This window comes from Falco cherrug, chromosome 1 (genome assembly GCF_023634085.1).
Source record: "Falco cherrug isolate bFalChe1 chromosome 1, bFalChe1.pri, whole genome shotgun sequence".
In the NCBI taxonomy this organism is placed as follows: Eukaryota; Metazoa; Chordata; class Aves; order Falconiformes; family Falconidae; genus Falco; species Falco cherrug.
The window spans coordinates 93272017-93298842 of record NC_073697.1 but is presented as its reverse complement, the minus strand read 5'-3'; the positions used below and the strand labels follow the sequence as shown (position 1 = coordinate 93298842).

The 26826-nt window shown below is 43.2% G+C and overlaps 1 protein-coding gene across 6 annotated transcripts; it reads left to right on the top strand.

Annotated features, from left to right (window-relative positions):
- Positions 1-26826, top strand: ASCC2 (activating signal cointegrator 1 complex subunit 2). 6 transcript variants are annotated; one of them, XM_055707682.1, is made up of 19 exons: positions 1-109; positions 2418-2517; positions 3585-3743; positions 4078-4248; positions 5986-6115; positions 8056-8123; positions 9781-9891; positions 10794-10906; positions 12976-13050; positions 13601-13708; positions 15280-15348; positions 16082-16156; positions 16441-16627; positions 17183-17397; positions 19035-19154; positions 22883-23107; positions 24824-24932; positions 25494-25570; positions 26093-26826. In XM_055707682.1, exons 2-19 carry the CDS (start codon positions 2437-2439, stop codon positions 26259-26261), a joined length of 2262 nt encoding a protein of 753 aa, XP_055563657.1. In that variant the 5' UTR covers positions 1-109; positions 2418-2436; the 3' UTR covers positions 26262-26826. The 6 variants fall into 6 exon arrangements, with proteins under 6 accessions (XP_055563657.1, XP_055563667.1, XP_055563683.1 ...); XM_055707692.1 differs by having other exon boundaries at positions 53-188; XM_055707708.1 differs by having other exon boundaries at positions 73-109; positions 2422-2517.

Here is a 26826-nt window from a genome sequence, read left to right as displayed (position 1 = left end):
GGGCTGGCCGGGCTCCGCCCCCCCGCCACTTCCGCCCGGCACCGGAAGTGCCGCCTGCCTGCGGAAGCGTGGTGCTGGCGGCGGGGCTGCGGCGGGACGGGGCTGCCCGGTAACGGGGGCTCCGCTGCCGTGGCGGGGGCTGTGCGGGGGCGGCTGGGCTTGGGCGTGGCCTGGGCCTGCGCTTGGGAGTATGTGGCTGCGGCTGGGCAGGACGGCGGGTCCTGGGCAGGGCCCGGCGAGGCGGGGCCCATCAAGGGGACGTGGCGGGGTGACGGCTCCGAGTGGTGTCTGGAGCGGCAGGGCTGCGGCTGTTGTAGGGCTGGCGGGGCCCCAGGGGGCCGCAGGGCCTGGAGCCAGTGGAAGCAGCTGGTGGGGTGCCGGGGCCTGGGGCTGGTGGTGGTGGCTGGAGCGGGGGCTGGGCCTGGGGGGTGGCTGCGGTGGCATACGGGTGGGAGGGTGTGCAGGGAGGTGTGGGCAGAGCTCAGTTTGGTGCCTCGCTTGGCAGTAGGGGTAGGTGCCTGCTGTTGGCTGCCTGGAGGTGCAGTAGCAGGAGAAATCAGCACTGGTGGTGTCAAAGGAGGTAAAGGGCTGCCAGGGCTTTGGCTGACTCTTTAGCAGTACATCCAAAGTACACTTCTGTTGTTAGAGAAGCTGCAGTGTCACACCCTTTTGCTGCCAGCAGTGCTGTGGTGGGTGCCTCGGCCCCAGCAGCATGCACCTCACCCTGGTTGTGCCCTTGTCTGCCCACCTTGGTAGGTGTTAGGAGGTACAGGGCAGAATGTTGCTGGCACTGTGGAAATAAGTCTCCCTGGCAAAAGTCTGGTTCATTGTATTCTCTGTTGGGGCTGTTTGGCTCTTACGCTGTGTGCCTGAAATCACAGAGTGTGCCAAATTAATCATATTCTTGTAGTTTACCCCAAACCTCTTGAGGACAAAAGCATGTGATAGTGATCAGGAATAATTCTCTGTTGAGGATATCCCATACTTGGGATTATTCTCTTCTCCAGATGAATAAGCTTCTGGCTAGAGGGCCTCCCTCTTTCAAGATGTTTTTTACTTGGGCTGGAGATTTGATGCTTGGCAGGCTTGAAATGAGACACTTGACATATTTTTTTTCTTGTTGCAAATACATGCTTCTATGTGCAGTTTTCAAAATTACTCTACGAATTTTAAAGAGCCAAATTAAGTATATGACAAGAATTGAAAAAAACAAGCTTGGCTTATTCTACTAAAAAGTTTTTGGTTTTGTTTTTCAAAATAAATTGTTTATCATAAAAACTTGGACATGTTCTTGTCAGTATTCTAATCTTAAAACTCCCTTGAAAAGACATAATTATTTTGAATTTGCTAAGCTGTGTGTATTGACGTTGCTCTACTGTAAGTTTGGGGGTTGTAGTTTGAACTGTATAATCTTAGATGATGCAATTTTTGCTTGAATCCATAGGTGACAAATTCTCTGGAACTAAAAATGTTACTCTCTCACTTGCTGTCTAAACTTGCTCCTGAATCAGTATTGTTCAGCTGTAGAGACACTTCTCTTTTAATTATTATTCTGCCCAGGCGCTGTGAATGCAATTAAATATGCATATAAGGAGACATGTGATCTTGGACCTTAACAAGAACATAACTTTTTGGTACCACTTCGCAGAAATCATAATACTGGAAATCCCCCAAGAAGTTAAAAGCTCAGTTAACCTGCAGCTTTCGCTTTTTGTTAATATCTGAAGTGCTTTAACAATGCACGTAACATACTTTCTTTTTAATTACTCTGATGTTTGACTTACACTTAAATTCAGAGAGTTAATTGAAATGTTTCTGAGCCTAAAAATGCTGTTGAAGATTAAAACGTGGTTTTGTGAGCACAGGGGAATTGGCAGGGGAGAGGAAGGCTGTGTTTTGTAGGCTCGCCCTATGTACATTGTCTGGAGAGTACTGAGTGGTTCTGCCACGTAAGCACCAAAAATATTCTTTTAATAGTATGTTGGCAGGATGTGTTTTGATTGCCTCTCCAATTTATGCTGTCAGAAAGTAGACTGCAAGCATTAAAAGAGACTGCAAAAGCAGAGAGTTCAGCCCAGCCGTCCAGGAACCAGATCTAAACATCAAGCTTCCATGTTAAACGGTGTCCCAAAATGCTTTTTGTTTTCTTGGGGGATATCTGTGGCCTCTCGGTAAGGAACAAGGATGAAAGTACAGCGCTATGTTACAGGTTTCTTCTGAGGCACGTGCAGGTGGCTCTTGGGTGTTCCCTCAAGGTTTGGCATTTGGGTGGTGTATAAATTGCTTTGCATAGCTGTATTTCCAGCCACTGTGTGTATGTGTGTTACAGTAAGGCTGTAGCCTCTTTTGTTATGCTTTTGGTTGACTGACTTTGTACAATGCACCCTGTGCTGCCTTTGTTTTTCTGTTTGCTGAAGACAGGAACAAGTCATCGAGATGCCAACATTGCCTCTGGATGAGCTCCAGCTGACAGAAAGGGATCCCAAGTCAGGGAAGCTGAGAACTTTACCTGCACTGGTGAGCTGTGTTTTTCCTAAAAGCCGAACAAGATCTTTAATAAATAATTGTCTTATGTTGAGGCACAGGCAAAACTACCCCTTGGACCAGGATATGATGGAATTTGGTTAGCTTGCCTGTTAAAGAAATTTTCTTTACATTTTAGTACATTCAGATAGTTGAGATTTCATTTACGCACCATCCAAAAAAACCCAAGAAAACCTTACTGTGTTCAACCTTTGTAGTAAGCTGTGTTCTCCCAAAACTACTTATTCTTTCAAGGAACAGTCCTATTAGTAATGTAAACTTTGCTGCAGCAGAGAGGATGCTTTGGGAGGAGTTTTTGCAAGCTCTGTGTGAAGTTTAGCTCTGACCTATAGCACTGGGATAAGTCCATCCACTTACTGCATCCTGTGACCTCACGCCCTGTGGCTTCAGCTTGGTGAAATAGAATTAAATCCACAGTAACTCTTCTCCAAGAAATGAGAAGGCATAGAGAGAATGTTTTGGGCGTGTTGCAGAAATGGACCTGCCGTTAATGCTGCTTGCTCATGAGGAGATTTACCCTGGGCATACGTGTGGATGGAGGCAGAGCTTGAAGCTGCTGCTTGCTAGTCAATGGGATTCTCATTCTAGGGTGGGAATATTTGTGAAAGCCTGTTCAGTAACCCTTGGGAAAGGTAGTGAAATGTTTCTTCTCTGTATTTGGTGGTCTTGTCAGTTTGACTTCGTGGACTGTTGTGCAAGAACCAGTTTGGAGGAAAAAGAGCGTGCAGGCCATGTTTCCAAGGCATAACATTAAGCTGTTGCTGTTTGTTTTGAAGTTGTGGGAGGATTGCTTTGCAAGGCTTTTGGTTAATAGAATCCAAGGAGCAATATCTACCAAATTATAAAGGTCTGAAAATATTGCTGATAAACAAGGATACAAATCCACTGATGTGTCCTGTTACCAGGGAACTGACTGACAAATTTTATTAAAATGTAATTTTGTGTTTGTTTCCTAAAATTCAGTGAGCTGTGCAAATGGTAACTGGGGCATTGCTGTCACTTGTTCTGTAGTTTTAATACAGTGTCTTGGCTTTCTGCAGCACCCAGAAATAAAAGCAGATCGGTCTTTTGTGCTGTACAGACCACCACCTGTTGTCAGAGACCCTGCTTTAGTGGAAGAATTCTTGGAGCGAGCAAAATTCATTGCAGATGATCTGAACTGGCTTCTGGCTTTGCCTCATGACAAATTTTGGTGCCAGGTAATAGTTGTTTTGTGGACACTGAAGAAAAAGCACGAACAACCTAGGTGGTGGTAAAAGCCATGAACTTTAAATCACTTTCATAAAGACTTGTATATGCTCATTATGTCATTTGTCAAGCATTTTAATTACCACACCTTACAGTAAAAAAGTAGTATTTCTGTATAGATTTTTCATTGTGGATTTTAAGAGGTTGCTTGTGTTTGATGCATGTGTGCGTCCTTTTAGCACTCTTGAATGTTTTAGATTGCTTTTAAATTTAACTGGGCTACCCATGAGTGCAGCCTATGAACTTGTGTCATTCTTTCCATTTTCTTGTCTTCTGTTATGTAAGGTAATATTTGATGAGACGCTTCAGAAATGTCTGGATTCCTACCTGTGCTATGCCCCTCGCAAGTTTGATGCATTGTTAGATTATCATCCGGAGGTGACTGACATGCAGAAATGCCTTCATCGGAGTGTCTTCCTGACTTTCCTCAGAATGTCCACTCACAAGGAGTCCAAGGTAATTATTTCTTTGCCTTGCAGATGCTCTGGGCTGTATAGCTTAGGAAAAAAGACAATTAGAGATATTAATCCTGTTTCTTACTTGCATGTCCAACTGCATTCCTCTCCCTGGCTATTTTTACCAGTCTGTTTTTCTGTATGGAGATAATCCTTCAGCTCCGAGTGGTTATCTGAACTGTATGATGATTTCTTAGGAGGGTGACCTAGGCAATCAGCTAAGTAATAGCAGGTTAGCCCTGTGTGTTGGCATGGTACATCGCTGTAAAAGGAGGAGCGAGTTGGCCTTTGTACAGCTGCATGGAATAGAGACTTTTCAAGCCACCAGTAGCTGAGTGTTTGCTCCCTCAGTGCCACTTCCTCTGTGCCACGCAGTGTCGCGTAATCTGTGCTAACACTTGTCTCTCCTTGAACTTTCCCCAAGTTTTGGACACACAGTGAAATTGCTCTAAATTACTGTTCTCTTGGCATCGTAATTGAAAGCCATACTCAGCCCTAATTGTGTGAGTGCAACTCCCATCAGGAGCTGTGGAATTTTCACGAGGCCTTTGGGCAGGATGAGTGGGGCACCTTGTGGTTTAGCAATTATTCCCTTGATATCCTCATTGCTTCTTGTTGCATTATTTACTGATTTATTGATTCTCTTGATTACCACAATGGTGACATTCATGACATTTTGAGGAAAGGTCTTGGGAGAGGGAGTTGGAACGCTGGGGAGGGAACAGGCAGAAGGAATGCTGGAGCCTGAAGCTGGCACCACTTCAGCAAAAGTACTCGACACCTCTATGGTGTCTTTCATTCCAGGATCTGATTAAATCTTACCACTCCAATGAGGCAGACAAGCATTTGAAACCATTTTATAGTTGAGTAATTTGAAGAGAATGAATAGTCTGTTGTCATGCAGGCAGTCAGCAGGGGTTCTAGAAATTCAGCCTAGCCAGCGTAAAGCCCTGTCCCTCTGCTTTAGCAGGGAAAACGTGCATACTACCTTTCACTGTGATTGAAAACATTTGCTATCATAGGCAAATTTGTCTCCTGAAAATCCAAAATCTTGTTTTGGCTTGCATGTTTCTCAGTGTCAGAGATGATGGAATTTTTGTCATCTAGAATTTTAGAAGAAATTCCTTCAATGTTATGAATCACATGTTTTTGACACAGTGTTCTAGCAGTCAGGGTATAGAGCTGCAGTTCCTGGGTCGTCTTCGTACTTGTTACTGATGCAGTCATCTTTGGTGCCTCAATTCTACTTTTCCAGGGTACCGATAATCTCAGGCAATAAAATACAGATATTTTTTTTTCATATATATATATATATATATATATTTTCAGTGTCAGTTAAGCTGTTCCTGTGCCTGGTTACTCATGCCTACTCCTGAGCTGAGCCATTCTTGTGTCAGCTTGGCTGTTTGGCCATGTTGTGAGCCAGGTCTGGGAACTGAACAAGCTGTAGGTAGCTTTTTGTTTTAACTTTTAGGTTGATTGGTTCACTTCATGGTGCGGCCTGGCCCTGTGAGTGGTGAGAGGCCAGTGGGGTGCTGCCAGTGACAAGCAGCTGGGTGTGTTGGGATGGAGGGCTCTGCCGAAGCTGGTATTAAGCGGTATTGCTGCCTTCTATGAGACAAAATCCTTAATACACCTTTGAGAGATGTTTTTACAGGTCTCATTATAATGCTGGAGTTCTTGCAGAGTAAGATATGAATTATCCTTAAATTACTTTTTTTTTTTCTTTTCTTTGTAGGATCACTTTATCACGCCTTCTGTCTTTGGAGAAATTATTTACAATAACTTCCTATTTGACATCCCTAAGATTCTGGATCTCTGTGTGCTTTTTGGGAAAGGAAATGGTCTCCTGCTCCAGAAGATGATAGGTTAGTTAAAGCCAAGGAACAGCTTGTTGCATTTAGGCTTTTGCTTACTTGTATCATGGCAGGTGATGCGTAGGTTTTTATACCAGTGTTACTGCTCTGAAAATGAATTTTTCAGCAGTAACTAGAATCTATAATTTCTAGATCAGATTACTTTTATCTTGGGAACTTCATTTATGTCAAGGAAAGCATTGTGTCTTGCTGCTTAGCTGTCCCGAGCTGGGCTCATGGCATTAAGCATGAACCACGGCTCAGTTATGTCTCAGCAGTTATTTCCCATGCCTATTAAACGTGTCCTCAGCCACTGTAAGAGGACCATGAGGGCTCTGTAAAATCCTGGTAGAAATGGCAAGGGGCAAACAGCTCAAGTCCTGGACAGGGAGGTAGTGGGGTTAGAAGATGGGTTACAGTCCAGCTGCTCATATGAGTGCTTTTGTTCCCAGAGTTGGAAGCCAAGTGAAACGTGCAACATGAGGTAATCACTGGTCTATGAAGTGGAAGAACTTGAAATTTCAGTGCAGACATTGATTTATACAGTGCCTTCAAACTACAAAGCGTTTTAGAGCACTGCTTAAGCTGTTCTTATCCCTAGATTTCTCTGTACAGTCTTAGTGACAAGTGCGTATTAAGTAATGTCTCAGCCTTGGATGCTAGAACCTGTGTAATGCAGACAGGGCATATTGGTTTAGCTTCTGTATTTATCCTGTGCTCTCTTCACAAGGGAACTGCTTGTGATCTTTAGCATCCACCTGAGCACAGATGGAAGAGCACCTAACCTTGGACTAAGTGAGCTCTTCTTCCTAAATTCTAACCCACTTCGTCTGCAGTTCATGTAACAAACTTTTTTCCTTTCTTTGGTAGTTATTTTTGTCTCATTTCCAAATTGACTAACGTGAAAAGTGTTAGAGATCATGTGATGCAGCCAAATTTCCAGACCAGAAAAGCTTAGATAAAGCTTAGATAAACCTTTGCATTTTTAAATCACTTTATCCTTTTCCAGTAATTTCCACTCTTAAATCCATCTGTCGAGTCTCAGAGGTGGAAAGAAAGAATGATAAGATAGGTATTTGTCTTTGAGATGTGAAGCTTAGATTATCTGGGTCTTAAAATGTTCTGAACAAGACCGAAGTGAATGAAACCTCATTTGAATTATACATATGCTCTGGAGTGCAGCACAATAATGCTGCACGCAAGTGACCAATGATTTGCTTACCTGGTTATTTGCATTATGTTGTGACAGTAATGGCATGAGCAGTTCTGGTGTGTAATTCATAACTTGATAAACTTTAGATTCTTCTCAGGGTATAAATTTTTCTGAAACCTGTCTCATAACTCTTACCCGTGCTCTGTCCTTGCTGGACAACTCTGTTAATTTTCATCATGTGAACAGTAATTCACAGGAAAATAAGCGGCTTCTGTGCTTACTTGGTGAAGATTAATGGTATGCCATTACTCAGTGGAGTATTTTGTAAAGATAATGAAGTCCTAGCAATATAATAGCAGGTATTACTAAAGCCTCATTACCTTTAAGAAATATTCTGCAGAACATTTTCCAGTGTATGCTGAACTGTTATCAGTAATTAAAAGTCAACTCCAGTTGTCAAATAAAGGACCTAGAAATGTTCAGTGATAGTATTTGCATTATTCATTGATTCAGCCTCTGGGGCATGAATCATCTAGCATCTCGTTTGCTCTGCTTTGATGAGCGTATTCTCATTACTAGTTCTTCAGTTGCACTGAAGAGTTGATGGGCCAGCTTTACAGGAGTACGCCCTGTGCATGCATTGAGAAGTGAGCCTGTGCCCATCTCCTAAACGGTTATTAGCTGTATCTGGAAGGGAGGTGGTCAGTGATGGTACAAGTACATCTTCTGGTGCGAATTTGCTCGTTGGCATGAATGTTTGAATTAATGGGAAATGGTGTGCTTCCTCCTCTTTTCTCAGAAAATATCTTCACTCAGCAACCAAGTTACTTCAGTGACTTAGACGAAACTCTGCCCACTGTCCTCCAGGTACTGCCTTCCTGCTTGGCGCAGGGCTCAGAATTCATCTGGAAATGTGGTATAGCTTGGAGGGTGGAAGGGAACAAATGTGGTCATAGGCCGGCAGAATGTGTTTGCTATTGATTACTTTCTGCAGTTTATGCTTTATCTAAAACTATTAATGATGACCATTTCCTGTTGCCTTCCTTCAGCTTCTGGCGTTCTCTGCAGTTATGCTCAAGAAATTTTTGTTAGGCAGTTCAAAAAGTATTCTTTTTATCAAAAGGTATTCTCTGTAGGGGAAGCATTGAAACTTAAACCAACAAAACGGAGACCATGAGAAGTAGCAGAGACTTGGTATAGTAGAATGAGTTAGCATTAATACTGCAGGTTCTCAGGAGTAAATGAAAATCTGCTGGAAGGGATGCATTGTTACTATACAAAAGGTATTTAGCACCTCTCCATGTCTAAGCTTTAATTTTTATAAGCAGCATTCATATTCCCCAGATTTGCTAAGCAGGATTTACATATAAGCTGAGGAGGAAATCATGGTGCCTTGACATCTTTGTACCCTGAAAATGTCATGTTTATGTCCTCAAAAATCTCACCCATGCATAAAAATAAACAAACCCAAGACATTGTTTACCCCAAGATACCTATAATGTCACTTGAGTTTTTGAAAGCCGATGTTCTATTTTTTTTTTTTTTCTCTGTGTTAAGAAACTGCTAGAGGTAAATCTCAGAGGTGATACTGCGTTTAAAAAATATTCTAGGATGCAAGGCCAAACCTTCAAATGAATTACTGGGGACAACAGCAGAGATGCTATTTGCTTTTTGTGATACACCATGTTGGAGCAGTTTCTCTGTTTCTTTACTGTGTATTTTAGTAACCATTGCAGGGTGATATCAGTGTGTCTCAAGTGTAGGTATATAGCAGCTCAAACAAGGTTGTGTCATTACTGACTCATCAAACTATTAATGTGTTTACACTGTCACTGAAAGGAGTTGATACCTGTGCAGGTTTAGAAGCTTATGTGCCCTGTAGAGTAGTAATATTAACCCCTAGTATGCAACTTGAGTACCTTTAGCCACCCATTCACCTATTTCTGGGAGGAGGGTTTGACAAACCTCTCAAGGTGCAAATTTAGAGGAGTTGCTTTTAATTTGGTCCTATGCCAAAGGTTGTTAGCAGTTTGGAACCTAATTCCATGAGCTTCTCCCCAGATTCTTTGTTTGTAAACAAGAGCCATAAAATCTGTCCTGCTAACCTCACGGGAGAGGGCAGGAAGACTTTGGGACTAGCTCGTCAGGAGGTGGTGTTAACTTCCCAGTTGCCTCACTACTCCCTTCCAAACAGGGATCCTAGGTGGCCTTCCAGTGTTGGCCCTGCTTGCTGATTTTTCTCACATAGCTAAGGATTTGGATTAGCTGCAATCCCTGTCTTGGCACCACAGCCATATGCAGCTGCACTTAAATTATTTGCAAGTTGCATGGAGTTTCAGAAGTGCAGTGTGGCTTCTCCTGCAGCCTGCAAGAGTCTGTTGCAGCTTTCATCTTGCACACTCTGTGCTTTATGGAAGTAGTCCCATACTGCATACGTGATCATAGCAGTGATTGTTAACAAGATAAAGCACGTCCCACTGCTATCCCTTGTCTGTTTTAACACTGTTCTGTTCTCTTGATTTAGGTGTTCAACAATATTTTGCATAAGTGTGGTTTGCAGTGTGAAGGAGCCTCTGCTGAGCCCCAGAAATTGGAAGAAAAAGTAAATGTGACTCCAGGGAACATGCCCCTCCAGGTAGGACTCTTGCTCCTTGCACTTTATTGTTTGTAGTCCTGCAGACTGAACAGTTCATGGAGCAGTATAACCACAGAGGGTCATTCTGTTCCCAAATATTGGTGGCTCATACAGCACATGGTTCCATGTCATTGTTTCACTGTTTGTCATATGACTTGATAAAGCCTTTCCACTGTGAGTTGGTTGCTTTGCTTGTGTGCATTTCAACTGTATCCATTGTATTGTGGGTACTTTTTAAACTGGGCATCTTTTTTGCTTAATCAGCTTATGAGTAATGTAACAGAGTATCTGACAGAAGTCTCCACGTAACCTGACAGTGATCATAGTTCATTATTTTTCTTCAGAAATGTTTGTTTAACAACAGTGTGTTGCTGAAGGTTTGTTTTTTGTGCAGGGTGCTGTACAAAAGCAGGCTTCATGTCAGTGCACACAGTCTTCTACAAAATCTTAGTCATACAGTTTGTGTGTGGGAGTGGTTACAGCTATCCTGGAAATGCATCCTGCACTGAAATGGACCACTGAAATCATCCCTTTAATTCCTGTGTTACTGCTACACAGTGTGTCCAGCCTGATGAAGAAGAATACTATTACGTGGAGGATATATTGAGGACAAAGCAGCTGCCCAAAACAGAATATGATGAGGATTCTTATAATTTCACAGAATCTTTAATGAGAATGAGAAGTTGGGATTGCATTATAGATCTTTAAAGGGTAGTAGTAGTAGACATCTCTGCCTCTAGACTCAGTAACGTGTAATGTGTTTATAATTGATAGCAGACTGGCTTTGTGCAGTCAGGAAAAAGGCTTGGTCTGAACATCATGTGTCCCTGTTAGTGAGTTACACTATGCTCCTAGGAAAACTTGTCTGGCTTTTCTCTCAATAATTGCTTTTTCTCTCTCAGGAGCTGAAGGATATTGTGCTGTACTTATGCGACACTTGCACAACACTCTGGGCATTTCTTGATGTCTTCCCATTGGCTTGCCAGACCTTCCAAAAACATGAGTTTTGTTACAGGTACATCTTGGACTGCAGACAGAGTTTGTCTTGGCAAAGTAAAAATACTGAATCTGCTGCTGTGCCCTGTCCCAGTCCCTTCATCATTAGAAGAGTAGACAGATTGAATGCAAGTAGAGACTGCTAGGTTCATGTGGACAGGAATACAAAATAATAAATAAACGAATATAGGGATGTCTAGAGTTTGTCTGTTATATGTTCGCCTCTGTCATTATCTCTGGTGGATCCTAGAGCCAGGCAACCATGACAATTTCAAAACCCAGCCAAACAGTACTCGGTGTGCTTTGGAAAGGGTGGAGAGGGATGAGCAGAAAAGAATTGAGGACAAAAAGAGCTTCCTGCTGTAGGACCCGGAACAAGGGAGATAGAAAGGATTTCAGAGTAATGGTCCATCAAGGTCTGAAAAGAAACTTTTTTTTTTTTTTTAATGTTATGCCTAAACCTTACTCTAGAGAATATTACTGAGGTTTCACAAAAGCCGAGTGCCTGGGAGAGGATGACAAGCCAGCCCTATCACAGCTGGGCTGACAGCTAATTCCCTGTCCAGCTCTGGATCACAGTGGTGATGAGTCAGGATGGTTTCAAGGACCAGACAGCAGATTGTGTTCCCACAGAGGCTCCAAGTCCTTGAGTGGCACCTACCCAGCTTGCTCCAGGTGTTTTAAGCCCCCAGATCATCTTGTAGAGTCTTGCTGTAACAGCCTTTGGTTTGGACCAAGCAAGGTGTTAATTTATTGTCCTTATTTCCCCTGTTTTGTTTGCTCGTTAGTGCAAAAAACCACACATTTGTATTTTTCTTTTGTTTCCACTCATGTTGCAGACCTCTGAAGTCATAGCTACCAGTGGTTTATGGACCACAGGTTGAGTAATGCTGCTCTGGGGTGTGTAGGTTTCTGTCCTCTTTGGATATTGTTGTTGAGTTGGTTATTGAAAGAAGAGCAGATGATTGGACTGCGGGTAGCTGTTTGGATTGGCAAGCAGCACTGCTTACATGCTTGGTTACTCAGAGGAGGAAAGCCTTTTGCTTTTAATTCTACTGTTGATGTCAGAGATGTGCTAAAATGGTCTTGATCCCTGTGCGGTGGGACAGCAGCAACATTTTCATTACTTCTCAATATGGACTAATGATTGGGTCTTTGGAGTGTGGGGAGGGAAAACTGATTTACATGTCATCTTTCTGGAACCTCTGTGAGTCTGAATCAATCTGCTGGCACTTGCTAATTTCTCTCCCTGACTAGAAGTAGTAACCAGCCTCTGCTACATTTGCCTCAAGGATACTCATTTAACATGTTTGGCTCTTAATACCAGACATGGACATAATGTTCCTAATGGAGCCTCCGCTCATCAGTTCAGCTTGGCTTTTGTGCAAAGTGCTGTAAACCATTATTTGTAACATCCAGCTACTGATGAAGCAGTGTTGGCTGTTACTCTGTGAGGGCGTTTCTCTGCATCTCTTGGTGCTCTGTCCCTGAAGGAAAGGGTCTGTGTTGGCTGCCTGGCACGTAAAATATGAAACTGGACCAGACTAACTTTCTTTGTTTCTTCCCTGCCCCGTCCTATTGAAACATCCTCGTAGGCTTTTTGCATATTGGATACCTTCATCTAAATGCCCACCTAGAGCAGAGCTGAATAGCAAGACCAGTAAGACTTTATTGGAAATCGTATCCTGTTTCATAGCCAGTCTTTAGCATGCAGTAAGATAGGGCCATAAGGATTTTGGAGTGGGAGGGGTGTCTTGGGATGGACTCAAGTATATCAGCTCTCTGCAGAATGCAGATTTGTATTTGGGACTCTTCTCAGTTGGGCAGATTGTTCTTCTGTTCAGCAGCATGGTGCTTTTCCAATGCCTACATCTTCAAAGATACCTTGATGATTTCCTTAGAGTGCTGCTCTTTGTCTGTTGCGTATTTGCTTGCTTGTGTTTCAGGGAACAAATAACAAAATGGGGTAATGCTAATGAGTACTGCTAGTGAGGAGAATTTAATGAAATTAACCATTTGATTTGTCTTTTAGCAAGTGATTTTTGAAACCTCAGTTGACAGTTACTGTTTTGTTGCTCCTTTCTACAGATTAGCTTCGTTTTATGAATTGGCAATTCCTGAGCTGGAATCTGCAATTAAGAAGAGGCATTATGAGGATAACAGGTGAAAATGTCTGCAAAGGCTTGCCTTTTCTTTTCAATAAGACTGTCCCAGGGCTTAGTTAAAAATTCACTTCATGCTGCTTTACCCACCTCTGTGGAGTTTTTCTATCTTTTTTTATGCTGCTTCAAAGAACTCTGAAGAGATGGCTTTTCTAATTCCAAATTTTCCTGGGCAGTGGGGTGAGTAATGATTTCTTTCACTGCTGTCTAAGAAGAAATTTGATGGGAGATGCATTCAAATTGTAACAAAGCGTGAAAACATGAATGATATTTCTGTGTATAGATTGGTCTCATCTTAAGGCATAGGCTATGTTGGTACAGTGAAGTTATCATGTGTCTAGCTGTCAGGACAACTGGTGATTGAGACCAACTTTGTTTAGAGCATGGATTATCCTTAATGACTATAAAATGGCTTTAATCTCTAATCCTTGCAGCAAAGAAATGATTCTGCTAATGAAATTTCTCCTCCAGAGGGTTAAGTGGAGTAAAGGTGTGTTAAAGATTCAGATTTCTTGTGCTGACACCAACAGTGTCTTTTACTCTCTCTGAAGTGTATTTGCTGATTTGTGGAGGAGAATTTCACATTCCAGAAAGAAGATGATAGAAGCTTTCCACATCCTAATAAACCAAGTCTGTCTGCAGCCCATCTTAGAAAGCAGGTATTGGCGCTTGGGCTCTGTGGTACTAGCCAGTTATTTGATTGCTGTTGTGGTGGGAGATTGTTTCCTCATTTCCAGATTTACTGGAGAAAACTTACAGATACTGCTATTTGTGTTGGGGTTGTAGCCAAAGACTTTGGCTAGGATCAGAAGTCTGTTGTCCTGCATAGCAGGAATTTTCCAGAGAAAGCTATATGATCCGGAATCAGTGTGGTGAGCTGTGTGTTTACCCCACTAGAGTGGGATAATGCTGTGGTCCAGTGAGCTTTCTAGCCTCAGTTTGTAGCTAAGTTGCAAATTCTAATGATGTGTGTAGTCACCTTGACTGAGACACCGTAGTAAAAGTGATGTGGTGTTCCAGATCGCTGAAACAGATGTTTTAAATCTAGATACTGGTGCCTTTACCTAGTTTTTCCTGCCCCGCTCCTATTGTGAAAATTACTCATAGACCTATCAGTTAACAATCTCAAAAAGAAGGCAAATATAACTCTCCTTATTTTAAAGTAGAGAAAGGAAGTGACCCAAAATCATGCTGCTTGTTGGGGACAGAGCTGAGAACCTAGATCTTGATTGCAAGGCCAGTGTTCCCTTGGGCTGGTCTCTCTTTGTCTGTACTTGTCACAGGTTTTGTAGATTGCTGGTCTCTGCAGCTGTCATTCTGCTTGGAATATTTCCCTCTTTTGATATCATTAGAGTTTTCCAGGAAGATGAGGAGGGTCTGTTCATGGAATTCCTTATGAAAGACCTGGGTTTGCTTCCCTGACTTGCTCTGTGACCTGGACTCTTATCACCGAACCCATCCGTGCTGTAAATCCAATCCTTAAAGGAGCAATAACAGCCTTGCCCTTTCTTACCTGAGTATTGCCTTTCAGTCCCCACTGGAATATTGAATATATAACCAAGGAGTGTAACATGTTCAGATTCCACAGTATTAAGAACTATATATGCTTCAGAGGTAGTAAACAGCTCCATAAATTCATCCTCGGTTTGATGGTAGCTGAGGCTACTGTGAAAATGATGTGCCTGGCTTCTAGAGAAACACCTTTTTCTTAAAACTGGCCTACTGCAGACAGTGTTCTGTCTTGCTGTGAGGCTTGATGCATCAGCAGCAATGGGATGTGTATGCATTATAACAGAAAGGTTGCAATAGGAGTTTGCCTGGCCTATGCTCTTACATAGGTGAGCACATACTTTCTGGGAGGTTCACTGGTATAATCCCAAGACACATAATAAGAGTGCAATTACAAAAGCACTACACGCCCTTTTCTGCTTATTGCAAGTCTGAGGCATCAAACTATAGTTAGTAAAGTCTGTCTCAAGTCTTGTAATTCTGTGACATGACTTTAGATCTAGCTGGCTGAAATGTTTGCTGAAGCCATAAAAAAACTTGGTTTTGTTTGATGCATTGTTCCTGTGAAAGCCAAAACGTGATCTGAAATCTACTTTCAAATGGGATTTTCCCTTTTTGTGTAAGTGTGACTGGTTTGGCTAGTGAGGCAGAATATGGAGATTGTGTGATGCGGTAGACTTACACTGAGTTTTTCACTCTGTTGTGCCATTGTTTTCTGCAGCTGTGAGAATATTCAGCCTTTTATTGAGGAATTTCTACAGATCTTCACCTCAGTGCTTCAGGAAAGGAGGTGAGTCTGGCTGAAAAGGGGCCCAAGGGGAGGGTCAGCTTGCCTTCCTCTTCCATTCTTTACAACAGAATTGCCCGAGACATTATTATGAGGCATTATGATGCATTTGGGAGTTAGAAATCATTCTAACTAGTTGGGAGAACTGCTGTGAGAGGATTTCAGACTGCAGTACAGGCTTTATTGTAAAGGTGAGGAGGATGTTGTGTGATGCTGGAGAATGTTATTCTTCACTCTGTTTAATCCAGGCTTTTAAAGTGGAGGATAGTAATTTAGCCATTAGCTACCTTGACAAGTTAGACTATTACTGCTGGTCTGTGCTTTTCAACTGGGGTGACCAGACCAGAAAGATGTTAAGTGCTAATGCTGAAGATGCAAAGTGAGTAAGTGGCAAAACTGGGAATTCAATCTTGTCCTTCTGATGATGCTGTCATTCTGATCATGTTCGAATCATAAACCATATTTTCTGTGTAACACAGCACTGGGTTACAGGTCTTAACTTCATGAGGAGTGTTGCAACTGGCTGTGATGGCTTGGGGGGAAGTGTTGTTGCAGTGTAATGGGAGCAAAATCAGACATGGCAGTGTGTGCTGGAATCCATTATTGGGTGAGAGGTTATGTGTGTTCCTGCCTGGGCAGTGAGGAAGTCAGTAGCACAGCAGGGATGGTGGTGTGTGACAGGTCTGCTGGTAACTTAACTGAATTTGACTGATTAAACTTGCTCCTGCATTTTCAGATTTCTCCATGACTATGATGAGTTGTTCCCTGTTGAGGATGATGTCAGTCTGCTTCAGCAAGCATCCTCTACACTGTATCCTTTGCTGTCACCTTGGGGTTTTGCAGACCTGGCTGCTCTTAGATTCCTTCACATCAGTGGCATTTCCACTGTTACTGCCTCTGGTTAAGCTACATGAGTGGCCATGAGTGATGGAAAGTTTTCTCTTAAAAAAAAAAAAAAGGGGGGGGGGTGGCGGCCGGGGGCAGAGGGAATGTTGATGTAGGCACCAGCTTGGGAATTGCTGAAAATTGCATAGTTACTTCAAGGTGACATCTGAATATGTGCGTCTACAAATGTCCTTAATGCTGTCTTCTTAGAGATGAGACCAGGACAGCCTATATCCTCCAGGCAGTGGAAAGTGCATGGGAAGGGGTAGACAGGAAAAAAGCACAAGTCGTTAAAGATCCAACACCATCAGCAGCATCTAATGGAGCATCAGCAATACCAGAAAGCACTGCTGAGGATGTGGAAGAGCTCGGGGCTGCATATGCATCAGAGGATGAGGTGAGTAGAGCTGTGTGGATAGAGCTGGGTTCTGCTCTTTCTGTCCTTACTTCATCTGTGAAGAGAAGATTGGTTTGCTTGGTTTTGGAGATCACGGGAGATTTAGTCTGATTTCTTACCTTTGCTACATTTCAGTGCAGCCCCATGTGCCTTGTAAAATGAGAAACAAAGCTACATATGACTCTTAGCTTTATCTTTGAGCAAATTGCTTCTAACTCCTGTTGGTTTGGGTTTCCTGTTGCTGTGGTTGATTCACATACTGTACTTCATCACTGTAGTTTATGTGCATATTTTTTAAATGCACAGCTCAGTATTTGAGGAAGGGATTCTCCAAAGTATCCTTGCTGACTCGGGGACAGACAGAAGTAGTTGTGTGCCCTAGTCTGTCTTGTAGACCTTGTGTAAACAACTTAACTGATTTCTCTTCTTTTGACTTCTGTCTTTGACTTCTGATAACCCAGACTGTTGCTTTCCCTTTTTTTAATGTGCATACCTGCCTTCCTTCAGCTGCTGTCTCTTTCCAGTAATGCCACCAATTCTGTTTGATACATGTAGTGTGCCGGTGCAACTGCTGCGCCCATTGCCAAGGTGTCAGGTGTGGAGCTGGACTCTCTGATCTCTCAAGTGAAAGACTTGCTGCCAGACCTTGGTGAGGGCTTCATCCTGGCCTGCCTGGAAGAGTACAGTTACAATGCAGAGCAAGTGATCAACAACATTCTAGAAGATAAACTGGTGCCATACCTGGATAAGCTGGACCGAACAATGCAAAGGTGTGAGATGACTTCTGGCATGGCTTTGATGCCTTTTGGTTTTGTGGGTTATTTAACATCATTCTTACTGAAGGTTAGACACTTGTAGAGCTCTAAGAAGTAGCATGTGCATTATCTTGGGGTAGACAGCTGCAGCGAAAGCTTCTCATTGCCATCTGTTGCTAGATTTCTGCCCTTGTTGTGTCCCTGCGAAGGACTGGAACATTCACTGCTCCGCATTTCAGTAGAGCACATACTGGGTTGTGTTTGTGACAGGAGGACAAAAATACTTGTATATTAAATGCTCAAATAAGAGCCATTCAGATTCCATCATGGCGATGTTGGCTTAGCCTGGACTGGACCATGGAATGTTTTGCCTGCAGAAGTTATTTTGTTGCCGAGGGCAGGGTCATAAGTGTTAAAATCCTAGCTGTCCTGCAGGAAAGAGCATTTTCAAAGGAGCTAATTCAGGTGAAATTCAACCTGCAGGGTCAAATACGGTGTTTGACACGCCACTGTTTTGCAATTGAATTTGAAACAGAGAGAGACTGGAAATGGCAATTCACATCCATTTTCATCTACCATTTGACAAACTTGCCAGGCTTTTGCTTGCTTCTCTGGATTGTACATGGGATGTAGGGTTTATAGCTGGCGGTGGAATTGAGTTGTCTTAGTTTGTCTGCAGCTGCTAGCATGTGTTTGTGCTGCAACAGCAGTTCCTGACTGAGTGTCAGGATGTGAATGTGCTGTTTGTTCACGTTTCATGGAGGAGTGGGCAGACTGTCTCATTGTGGCATTAAAAAAGGAAAGCATCTTTATCAGAAAAATGATGTAAAAAATCTTAGTTTTGCAACAATCTTCGTGCTTTCAGTCAGATCTGCTGACTTTGGCGCAAATGATGTGGGGTGGGCTTTTGGAAGGGTTGTATTTTTTCTGCAAAGCCAGCAGTTACAGAAGATAGGGCAGGATTATTTTTTTCCCTGCCTTTTGCATCTTCAAACAAAACTGTCAGTTCAATAGCAAATGTAGAATTTTGATCACTGCTGATTTTAGAAGTGAGCACAGCGGCATTTTCAGATGCCCAGCTGAGCTAACAGCACCAACAAAATGAATGTAAAAATAATGGTCTCTTGACTTAGAAGTTGAACAAATGTAAACCTGGAACCCTGAGAAAGAATTAAGAAGGAACCATAGGGAGATAAATATCCTGAAATCTACAACAGCAAATTATTGGAATTTTTTTCACCATGCCATTCATCATACTTAGTGTTTGTCTTTACTGAGTCACTGTTTTGAGACCAGGCAGTCTGTTGAATATTCCATGCTGCTGTACAGTTTTACTTATTCTTAAATGAACAGAAGAATTTTTCTTTTTGCTTTCTATAAGTAGCTTTAGTTTCCCTACAAAGATAAGCCACAAAGACTGTGCCTTTTATCTTAGACCAATGACATGTAGTGGTCGTGCATGTGCTATAGTGTGGCTGTGAAATGAAGGAATTGCAATCTGTGACCCAGTCAGCCAGCGCCATGAAGAGGATCTTGGCATGCTGTGTATGACTTTGAGACTGACAAAGAATAAACCAAGGTCTTAGGAAGGAGAGGGCTTGGTCTTCCTCAGGTTTTATTCTCTTTTTTTATTTTATTTTTTTTCTTAACAGACAGCTGAAGCCAGACCCTACTCCTCTAGTCACGTCTCGTTATAATGTTTTCCAGAATGATGAGTTTGATGTTTTCAGTAGGGATTCAGTGGATGTTTCTCGGATACAAAAAGGCAAGCGGTGAGTATCATGCACCTTTAATTAACCCTGTCTGTCAGGAGGAATAAATATCTGCGAACCTGCAAATTTGTTTCTCATACAGACCTCCTGCAGGAATTTGTTGGCAGGGGGTAAGGCTTATCAAAAATGTTTCCCACCTGTTCCTTCTGTTTCTCTGGGAAAGTAAAATGAAATATTATTAGGGGTTTAGTTTCAGTTAGTGTTTTTCCTAATTGGCTTTCCTCTGTATGCTGATAGAGATTGCTCTGCTGAGCTCATTTGTAATGTCAGGCTCTTGCTTCTTGGTCATAATGTTAAACTTGTACTGAACAACAAACCTTGAAAAACAGCCATCTCTATGAGCCTGGGATTGTGACTCAGAACTGAGAATAAATAATGATTTGGTTTAGATCCAAGTGAAGCTTCAAAAACCGTCTGCTTCAATATCCATCTACTTCAATCCATCTGACAACACTCAGTGGCTTACCAGACTACTTTTGTTGTTCCTGCTGCTGTAAGCTTCCTGCAGAAGGGCATTTACTTGCCTTTCTGCCTAGTTTGGCATGCTGTGCCGTGCCACACTCCATGCAAATTTAGGATAAGGCGTTGCCCTGCTGGCTTCTGTTGATGTCAACTGTATCTCTATAATATGGTTGGCTTGTTTCAGATTCTTCTTAAACACTTCCTCTAACCAGCCAAGTGTGATCGTTACGTTAGTATGTATTTACACAGAGGGTCAATGAAAGTCTGGCTGGAGATTAAACCACATGACCCTGGGGGCTCCTGGTTAAGGTTTTGGTTGCAAAGCTGCATCAAACTCTCAGGAGAAAACCCCTTTTGTCCTGAAGTCCAATCAAACACCTTCTCAGCAGCAGTGCTATAGTGTTTATACTGCCTCAACTAGGCAAGAAAATTATTTTCTTTCTGGTCAAAGCAATGACTTTTGAAGTGTCCATAGCTAAGAATTCACAGACACAATCTCCCTCCTTTCTCCTCATCATATAGCCTTGCTCAGAGTGCCGGCAGGCACCTTGTCAGCAGGGGCTTTGTGCACAGGCATGCTTGGTTATCTCCCATCTCTCCAAAGTCTAGTACAAGTGGGTAGCTGCTGCAGCAGCTGGACAAGGCCAGAGAGCACTGTCCCAATTCAGCACAGTGTATCCAGTGTATGGAATAACCCTGCTCAGAGCTCCCTCTGCAGATCACTCAGAGCTTTGAAAGCTGTAAATCATCCCTGGACAGGGTTGTGGGACCCTGCTCCCATGGCATTGCCCTCCAGCTGCTGCCAGGGAGACTGCGTCTTCTATCCAATGGTAACACCACTCCTTGAGGAAGTTGTCATCTCTTCTGCTGTTCTGTTATGTGACCTCTTGAGATTATCCTTTTACTCCTGGTGTTTCTTGACCTCCCTCAGGCTATGTCGTCATTTCAAAATGGTTCTCCCTGGAGGTATTTAAAAGATGTATAGATGTGGCACTTAGGGACGTGGTTTAGTGGTGGACGTGGCAGTGTTAGGTTTACCGTTGGACTTGGTAATCTTAAGGGTCTTTTCCAACCTAAAGGGTTCTATGATTCTTACACTGAGAACACTCCATGTAGGAGTCTAGACATGTTATTTATGTTTTGAGTGTCTTTTAAAACCTTGAAGCAACTAGGCTGTGATAAGCAATTTACACCTTATGCCCGAAGTTGACCATACCTAACTAAATCAAAGGATAAGCTTATAGTGCTTTGCTCTCTGGGATTTCATGTCAGAGCTCCACATGAATATGAAGAGTGTCCTTTCAGCACTAAAAGTGCAACTTCCTTAGTAGTCCTTGTTCCACAAGCAAGAAGCCTGATGCTTTACCCTGCGTGTTGGGGCAACAGTTCTCCTAACCTAGTCTGAGATCTGCTTTGGACTTGGATTGCATCAATTTTTCTTTTTTTTTTTTTTTTTTTTCTCCTTCTTAAAGTCTTTTGCTCACCAAATTCTGATTGTATTCAGGGCGCGGTAGCTGCCTAAGCTTGATATCGCAGTAGTGCTTCACAAACCATACCAGGTTGCATCCCATTGCGCTAGCTGCTATGCGAGTAAGCATAAGTGGTTTGGGGCAGGGACTGTTAATGTGAAAGAGAAAGCCACACCAGGATGAGGAGAGAAACAAGAATGAGGAAGTGAACATATTAGCATATGTGATGCTAGTGATTCTTTGCTGATCCTGAAGAGTGATCACACATGTCTGTGCCTGTCCAGCCTTAATTGCTAGCTGAATCTGTCTCCTGAAGTCAGAGCATTTCCTGATCACCACAGGTCTAGAAGAGTTATCCCACTGTTTTTCCTGGAATTGGTGTCTGAAACATTTCATTGCAGCTCTTCTGCAGTCATCTGACCAGCTCAACAGGAAAACAATTATCAAATACTCAGTTCAGTCTCAGGTTGAATACCAACAGAAGATGTTATCCCAGCATAGGTATGTGTGAACTAACCAGAGGCTTTGTAGGGCATTTTGCAGCTAAATGCAGGCATGTAACAGAGTGAATCATGGAAAAGAGAGGAACCAGGTCTATCCGTAATTGTTACTTTGACTATTTGTAATGTTACTTTGTTTTGAAATTCTTAGTGAAAATCAGGCTGCTTAGATCACTTCCTTGCTGCTTGCTAGTGTGTCACATAAGTCAATCCGTTCTTGAGTCACTGATGGTCTGCCTTGGATGGGTTCTTTGATAATATCCAGATGCCAAATAGACCACTGGTGCATGTTCCTCCTAGAATTTAAGGGCTGCAAGTTGTCCTGTGAATACTTGGCAGTGGAATCCCTTCTTGCTTTACTGTAAGCATGTACTTAGCTGGGCTAAGAAATGGGACTTTGAAGAGTTTATGCTTGTGTGGCTTGAGACACAGCATCTCGAGAAGTGGCTGCTTTTTAATATCTCTGCCAAAATTCTCTTTCTTGGTATTCTTCTCTTTAAAATTACTAGTTTACTTGCCTCCTAAATTTTCAAAAAATTGTACATGCAGTGTTTTGAGATAGGTTGAGTCAGAATCACTAGTCTACTCCTTTCCTTTTTCTTTCTGTTCCATTCTTTTCACTGTTAGTTATGCTTATTCTAATCCTTACTTGCTGCACCAGTAATTTTTTGGCTCTCCCCATCTACATTTGTATTTTGCATCTCGCATGTGTAAGCTGAGGTTCTTGACTATAGGAGCATACAAGTCCATGTAGCAGTTACTCTCATGCAGCCCCGGTCTGTGATTTGCAGCTGTGCGTGCTACCGCAGTGAGACGATACTGCAGCATGGTGTTAGAGGGCACTCTGGGCCTTGCAGAGCTGTCTTGTACACTGGAGTCTTAGCCCTGACAGCTTGCCATTCAAGATTCACGGGACTTCTTGTCTTGTTTGGATCTTGGCCAAATTTCAGCTTGAGTGTGATTGCATTTGGCCTTCTGTAAAAGCTTCCTTTCCGTCTCAAATGACAGTGGCAGTCTCCAATTCCTGTTCTTATCTGCTGTGTAATCTTGCTGGGCTTCTGTTTAAAAATTACTTTGTTTCAAGCCAGGAGTGGCTGGTTTTAGTAGCCAGACAAACAGCCCTGTTATAAATCAGAGGGGAAATAAGCAGGCTTAAGTAGTGCTTGTGGAGTTTGAGGTGAGATTTCTGTTGCTTCAGCTTCCACTTACTAGCAGGGGAAAAAGGTAACTTGTAGAGAAGGTTTTTACATACCATCTTTCTGTGTCTGCCTCTCTGTTCCCATGCTGTGGAGTGCAGGAGGGAGAAGGAGACAACCAGAAGCTTGCTGAATGACAAACGCCTGATTGCTGAGCAGAAGGAACGCTACAACCAGTACAGTGTGATTGTGGAGGAGATTCCTGTGCAGCAAGGAGAAGCTCAGCTCTACAGAGAAGACTATGAGGATGAGTACGATGACACTTACGATGGAAACCAAGTTGGGGCAAATGATGCTGACTCAGATGATGAGCTGATCAGTAGGAGGTAGGTGTTGTGGCTTCAGTGAATGGGAGGCTGGTGGGAATCACCACCTAGAGTTGTCTTGGCTTGCACAAACCTGCTCTACAGTGGGGTTTGGCTCTGTTTCTCAATAAGTATGTGCACGTTTCAAGCTACCTTTCTCTCTGCTGCTGCTTTCTCTGTAACATGCAAGGAGGGAGATTTGGGTCTGTCTTCTGCTGTTGGTGGGGGGTGTTGCCATGACATGCACCCAGGATGTTCTCAGGCTTCCACTTTCTGTGCCTGCAGGACTCAGCCATTGCCTCAACTAATCAACAAATCTAAGAGGGGAATTTGCCATTATGTTGAAACTTGCACTCAGCAGTGCTTCTGCTTATAGAACAGCTATCCTGCAGCAGGGGAAAATGGGCTATCTTGAGTAATCAGGATTGGGTATAGCTGGGCAATGTAAAATAACTGGTTAGCAAAGGAAAACCTCAAAATTTAGAAGACTGCACGATTGGACTTCTCCTTGCCCAATCCCCTCTGACATCTCAGAGTGCTGACACCTGGAATTCAGTCCTTGATGGACTGCACTGCACTCTCCACAATAACTGACAGCTGGAGACAATTTACTTTTAGGAAGCAAAGAGTTAGTTGGGGATGGGTGTTGTAGAATATTTATTTTAGAAATAGGAGTTAGAGATGGGAAACATGGTGTAAAAGCTGGTTTAACATTTCTGAAAGTGGCCTTTTAAATTCTGATGTATTATGCAGATGTCACTGTTTCCAACCTCAAACCAAAATGCATCTTTGAGGTTCCTTTGTCCCTTTTGCTTTTTTTTTTTCCTCCTAAAGTGTGGTGAGGGTTCAATTTAAATCCTTTTTGTGGTTTTCCAGTAACAGTGTGGCACTCGGGTCTTTTCCCCTATCTCAGGTGCTCACTGTTCCTAGGGAGGCAGTAGGAACATACTAGTGGATGTTGCTGCTGAAAACTAGATCTATAGGTTTGAAGTAACAAAGGCTTTTCTGGTTTTACATTTATTTCTTTGACAGTGGAATGGTGGATCTGAATTCCAACAGAATTTAAGCACATGCAGCTTAAGAAGAGCTATAGGCATGTGGTAAATTCTGCCTCCAGGCACCTTGCCGCTCTGTGTTCAGTAGGATTCATAAAGCTCAATGGATTTCTCCAAGCATTTCCTGCTGTATGAAACTGGGGCACAGCAATAAAATTTGGGGTCCATGGATAACCAATGACCAGTTGGAGAGGGTTTAGAGCACAGCACTTTCTGAGCATTAATGTTTCTGTCCGAGTTTGAGCTTGAGAGTTTGTCTTTGTATAACTTGACTGGTAAACTAAAGCCTGGCACAGTGTACTCCTTACTAATGCCTTGTGGCTGTGCCTGGATCCCCATCTCCCAGAGGAAGCAGTTGTTTCCTTGGAGAAATTCATTAAGAGGTTTTAGGTTTTTCCTGACCTGCTCCTTTTTTAACTACTATTATTTTCAGTAACAGCTTCATAGTGAACATTCCCCACTGAAGAACATGTGCTTGTTAATTGCCCATAGTAAATGTGTCATTAGCTACTGGGTGTGTCTCTTTTTTTTTTTTTTTTTCTTCAGAAAAAGAAGCAATTCCCTGAAATGTGTAGATTACCCTTTTTGGTTTGCATCATGTCTTTCAAAAATGAGATCTGTTCAGTGAAATGTTTGTGACTGTACTGTTTTCATTACTTACTCTTTGTGTCTTAATTCTCAGGCCATTCACAATTCCTCAGGTCTTGAGACCTAAAGGACAGGAGGAAGGACAGGAGGAAGAGGAAGAGGAAGAAGAAGAGGAGGAGGAAGCTGAAAAGGAAAGAACAAAGGTGACATTTAGTTGACGGTTGGAGTTGCATTGAGATTTACTCTGCTTTACCTGCAAAGTGGTGTGGAACAGATTTCCTCTTTCAGAGAGTGAATCTTTCTAACAGTAGCATGGAGACTGAGCTGCTTTTCAGAGTGGCTACTTCTGCGGTCTGCTGAACTGTGAAATGTCCCCCGTGTACAGCTATCCACTGCTTCCTAGGCTAACCATACTGGAGCAATGACACTTACTCCATGGAGAGGTTTAATCTCCTTTATTCCATAGACAGACAATGCCAGCAGAACACTTTGAGGGTCACTAATGCTCTGTTGTCATGGATATACTGAAAATAGTGATGCTGATGGTGTTGCTGGCAGAGGTAGGATGTGGGAAGACGTCTCAGTCAGATTTTCTGCCAGATTCTGTGTTAAGAGTCACTGACACCAATCCTGTTGGCTCAGCCAGAAGGGATAATGAACAGTGAATTGACTCTGTTCCATGGTCCAACAGGATCACCTCCTGCTCTAGCCTTTAGCATGATACTGATGAGTTTACTGACCTCTTTCCTTCCTTCCCATGGTAGGACCATTTTGTGCAGGACCCAGCTGTACTGCGGGAGAGAGCTGAAGCCAGGCGGCTGGCTTACCTTGCAAGGAAGGGGTGAGTAAGCGTGTCCCTCTGTGGGGTGAAACCGTGGCTCTGCAGTTAGTAGGTGTTTTGCTGCTGACTGGAATTGTTGAGGGTATACCTGTTCCTTAACATTCCTGTGCATCAGGGTCACCACCACAATGGCGTCAACTTCTTCACCCAACTTTTACTTCCACAGCTGGTTGTTCTATCCCATCAAATGGGCGTATATGTCCCTTTGTCACAAGCAGCAGAACCCTGTGCAAGATGGAATCTTGGAGAGCACAGCTTCCTAGAGCTTGAACCGCTCCACAGGGATTTCAGGACAGCGTAATAGCTGGTTTTAGCTGACAGATTCAATGTGTAGAACATATTGTCACTGTGTGGCTAATGCTGATCCTCAGCTATTGCAGGAGCCCTGCAGAGCTGGGGTGAGCCAAGGCTCAGTACCTGATGGCTGAACTCCTCAAACCCAATTGTCTCTTGGGATCGGTGTATTTTGCCCCCCAGGTGTGCAGTGTTCTTGCTGTGATGTCCTTTTTCTGTATACTCCAGGCACAAGCACGACAGCTCTGCTGTTATTGGGAACATGAAGGGCCATGGGCAGAACCGGGAAACAGTGCAGGAACGAAGGAAGAAGGAAGCAAACAAAAGCACAAGAGCTAACCATAATCGACGCGTCATGGCTGACAGAAAGCGGACCAAAGGCATGATTCCTTCCTGAAAGACTTAGCACAGGTGTTGCATCATCCCCAGGCCACTGCTTAGGAGGAGGCAGTTGTGTTCTGTTCCCTTGGCACTCCCTTTGCTCGGGGGACTGGATGTTGTCGTTCAATACCTGGCACCTTGACTCATGTGGAATTGCACGCCCTGTGGGACGGCTGCCCCTTCACAGAAAGGAACTGCCCTCCAGGCAGACCCTGACTGCTCTTCAGTTTATAGAGAGGTGTATGACGGTGGGCTGCACCAGACATTTTTCCTTTTGTACTATTTATAATTCTGAGAATTTTATTTTCATACTGGCTCCTTGCGCCCTCTCTACCACTCAAGCAAGCTTCCACGCTGTGCAGCGGGCAGCTGTGAGAGCAGGGCTTCCCTGGAATGGCCCTCAGCGTTCTGCTCCACCGAAATGCCTTATCCTGAAGTACAAGTTGAAGGCTGATAGGAAAACACTATTCCCATTGCTGACAGACACACAGGAGTTCAGGTGAATAAGACCTTATACATTTCTGTCCCTTGAGTGAGGCGTGTGAAAACAGAATGTGCAAATAAACAATTTGGATCTTCTA

Excerpts from the sequence above, each read along its gene's own strand:
- ASCC2 (XM_055707682.1), top strand. The coding sequence starts at position 2,437 with ATGCCAACATTGCCTCTGGATGAGCTCCAGCTGACAGAAAGGGATCCC. Across the intron at positions 16,157-16,440 it reads CAGCAAGCATCCTCTACACT|AGATGAGACCAGGACAGCCT; the intron begins GTATCCTTTGCT and ends CTGTCTTCTTAG. Across the intron at positions 19,155-22,882 it reads CGGATACAAAAAGGCAAGCG|GAGGGAGAAGGAGACAACCA; the intron begins GTGAGTATCATG and ends TGTGGAGTGCAG.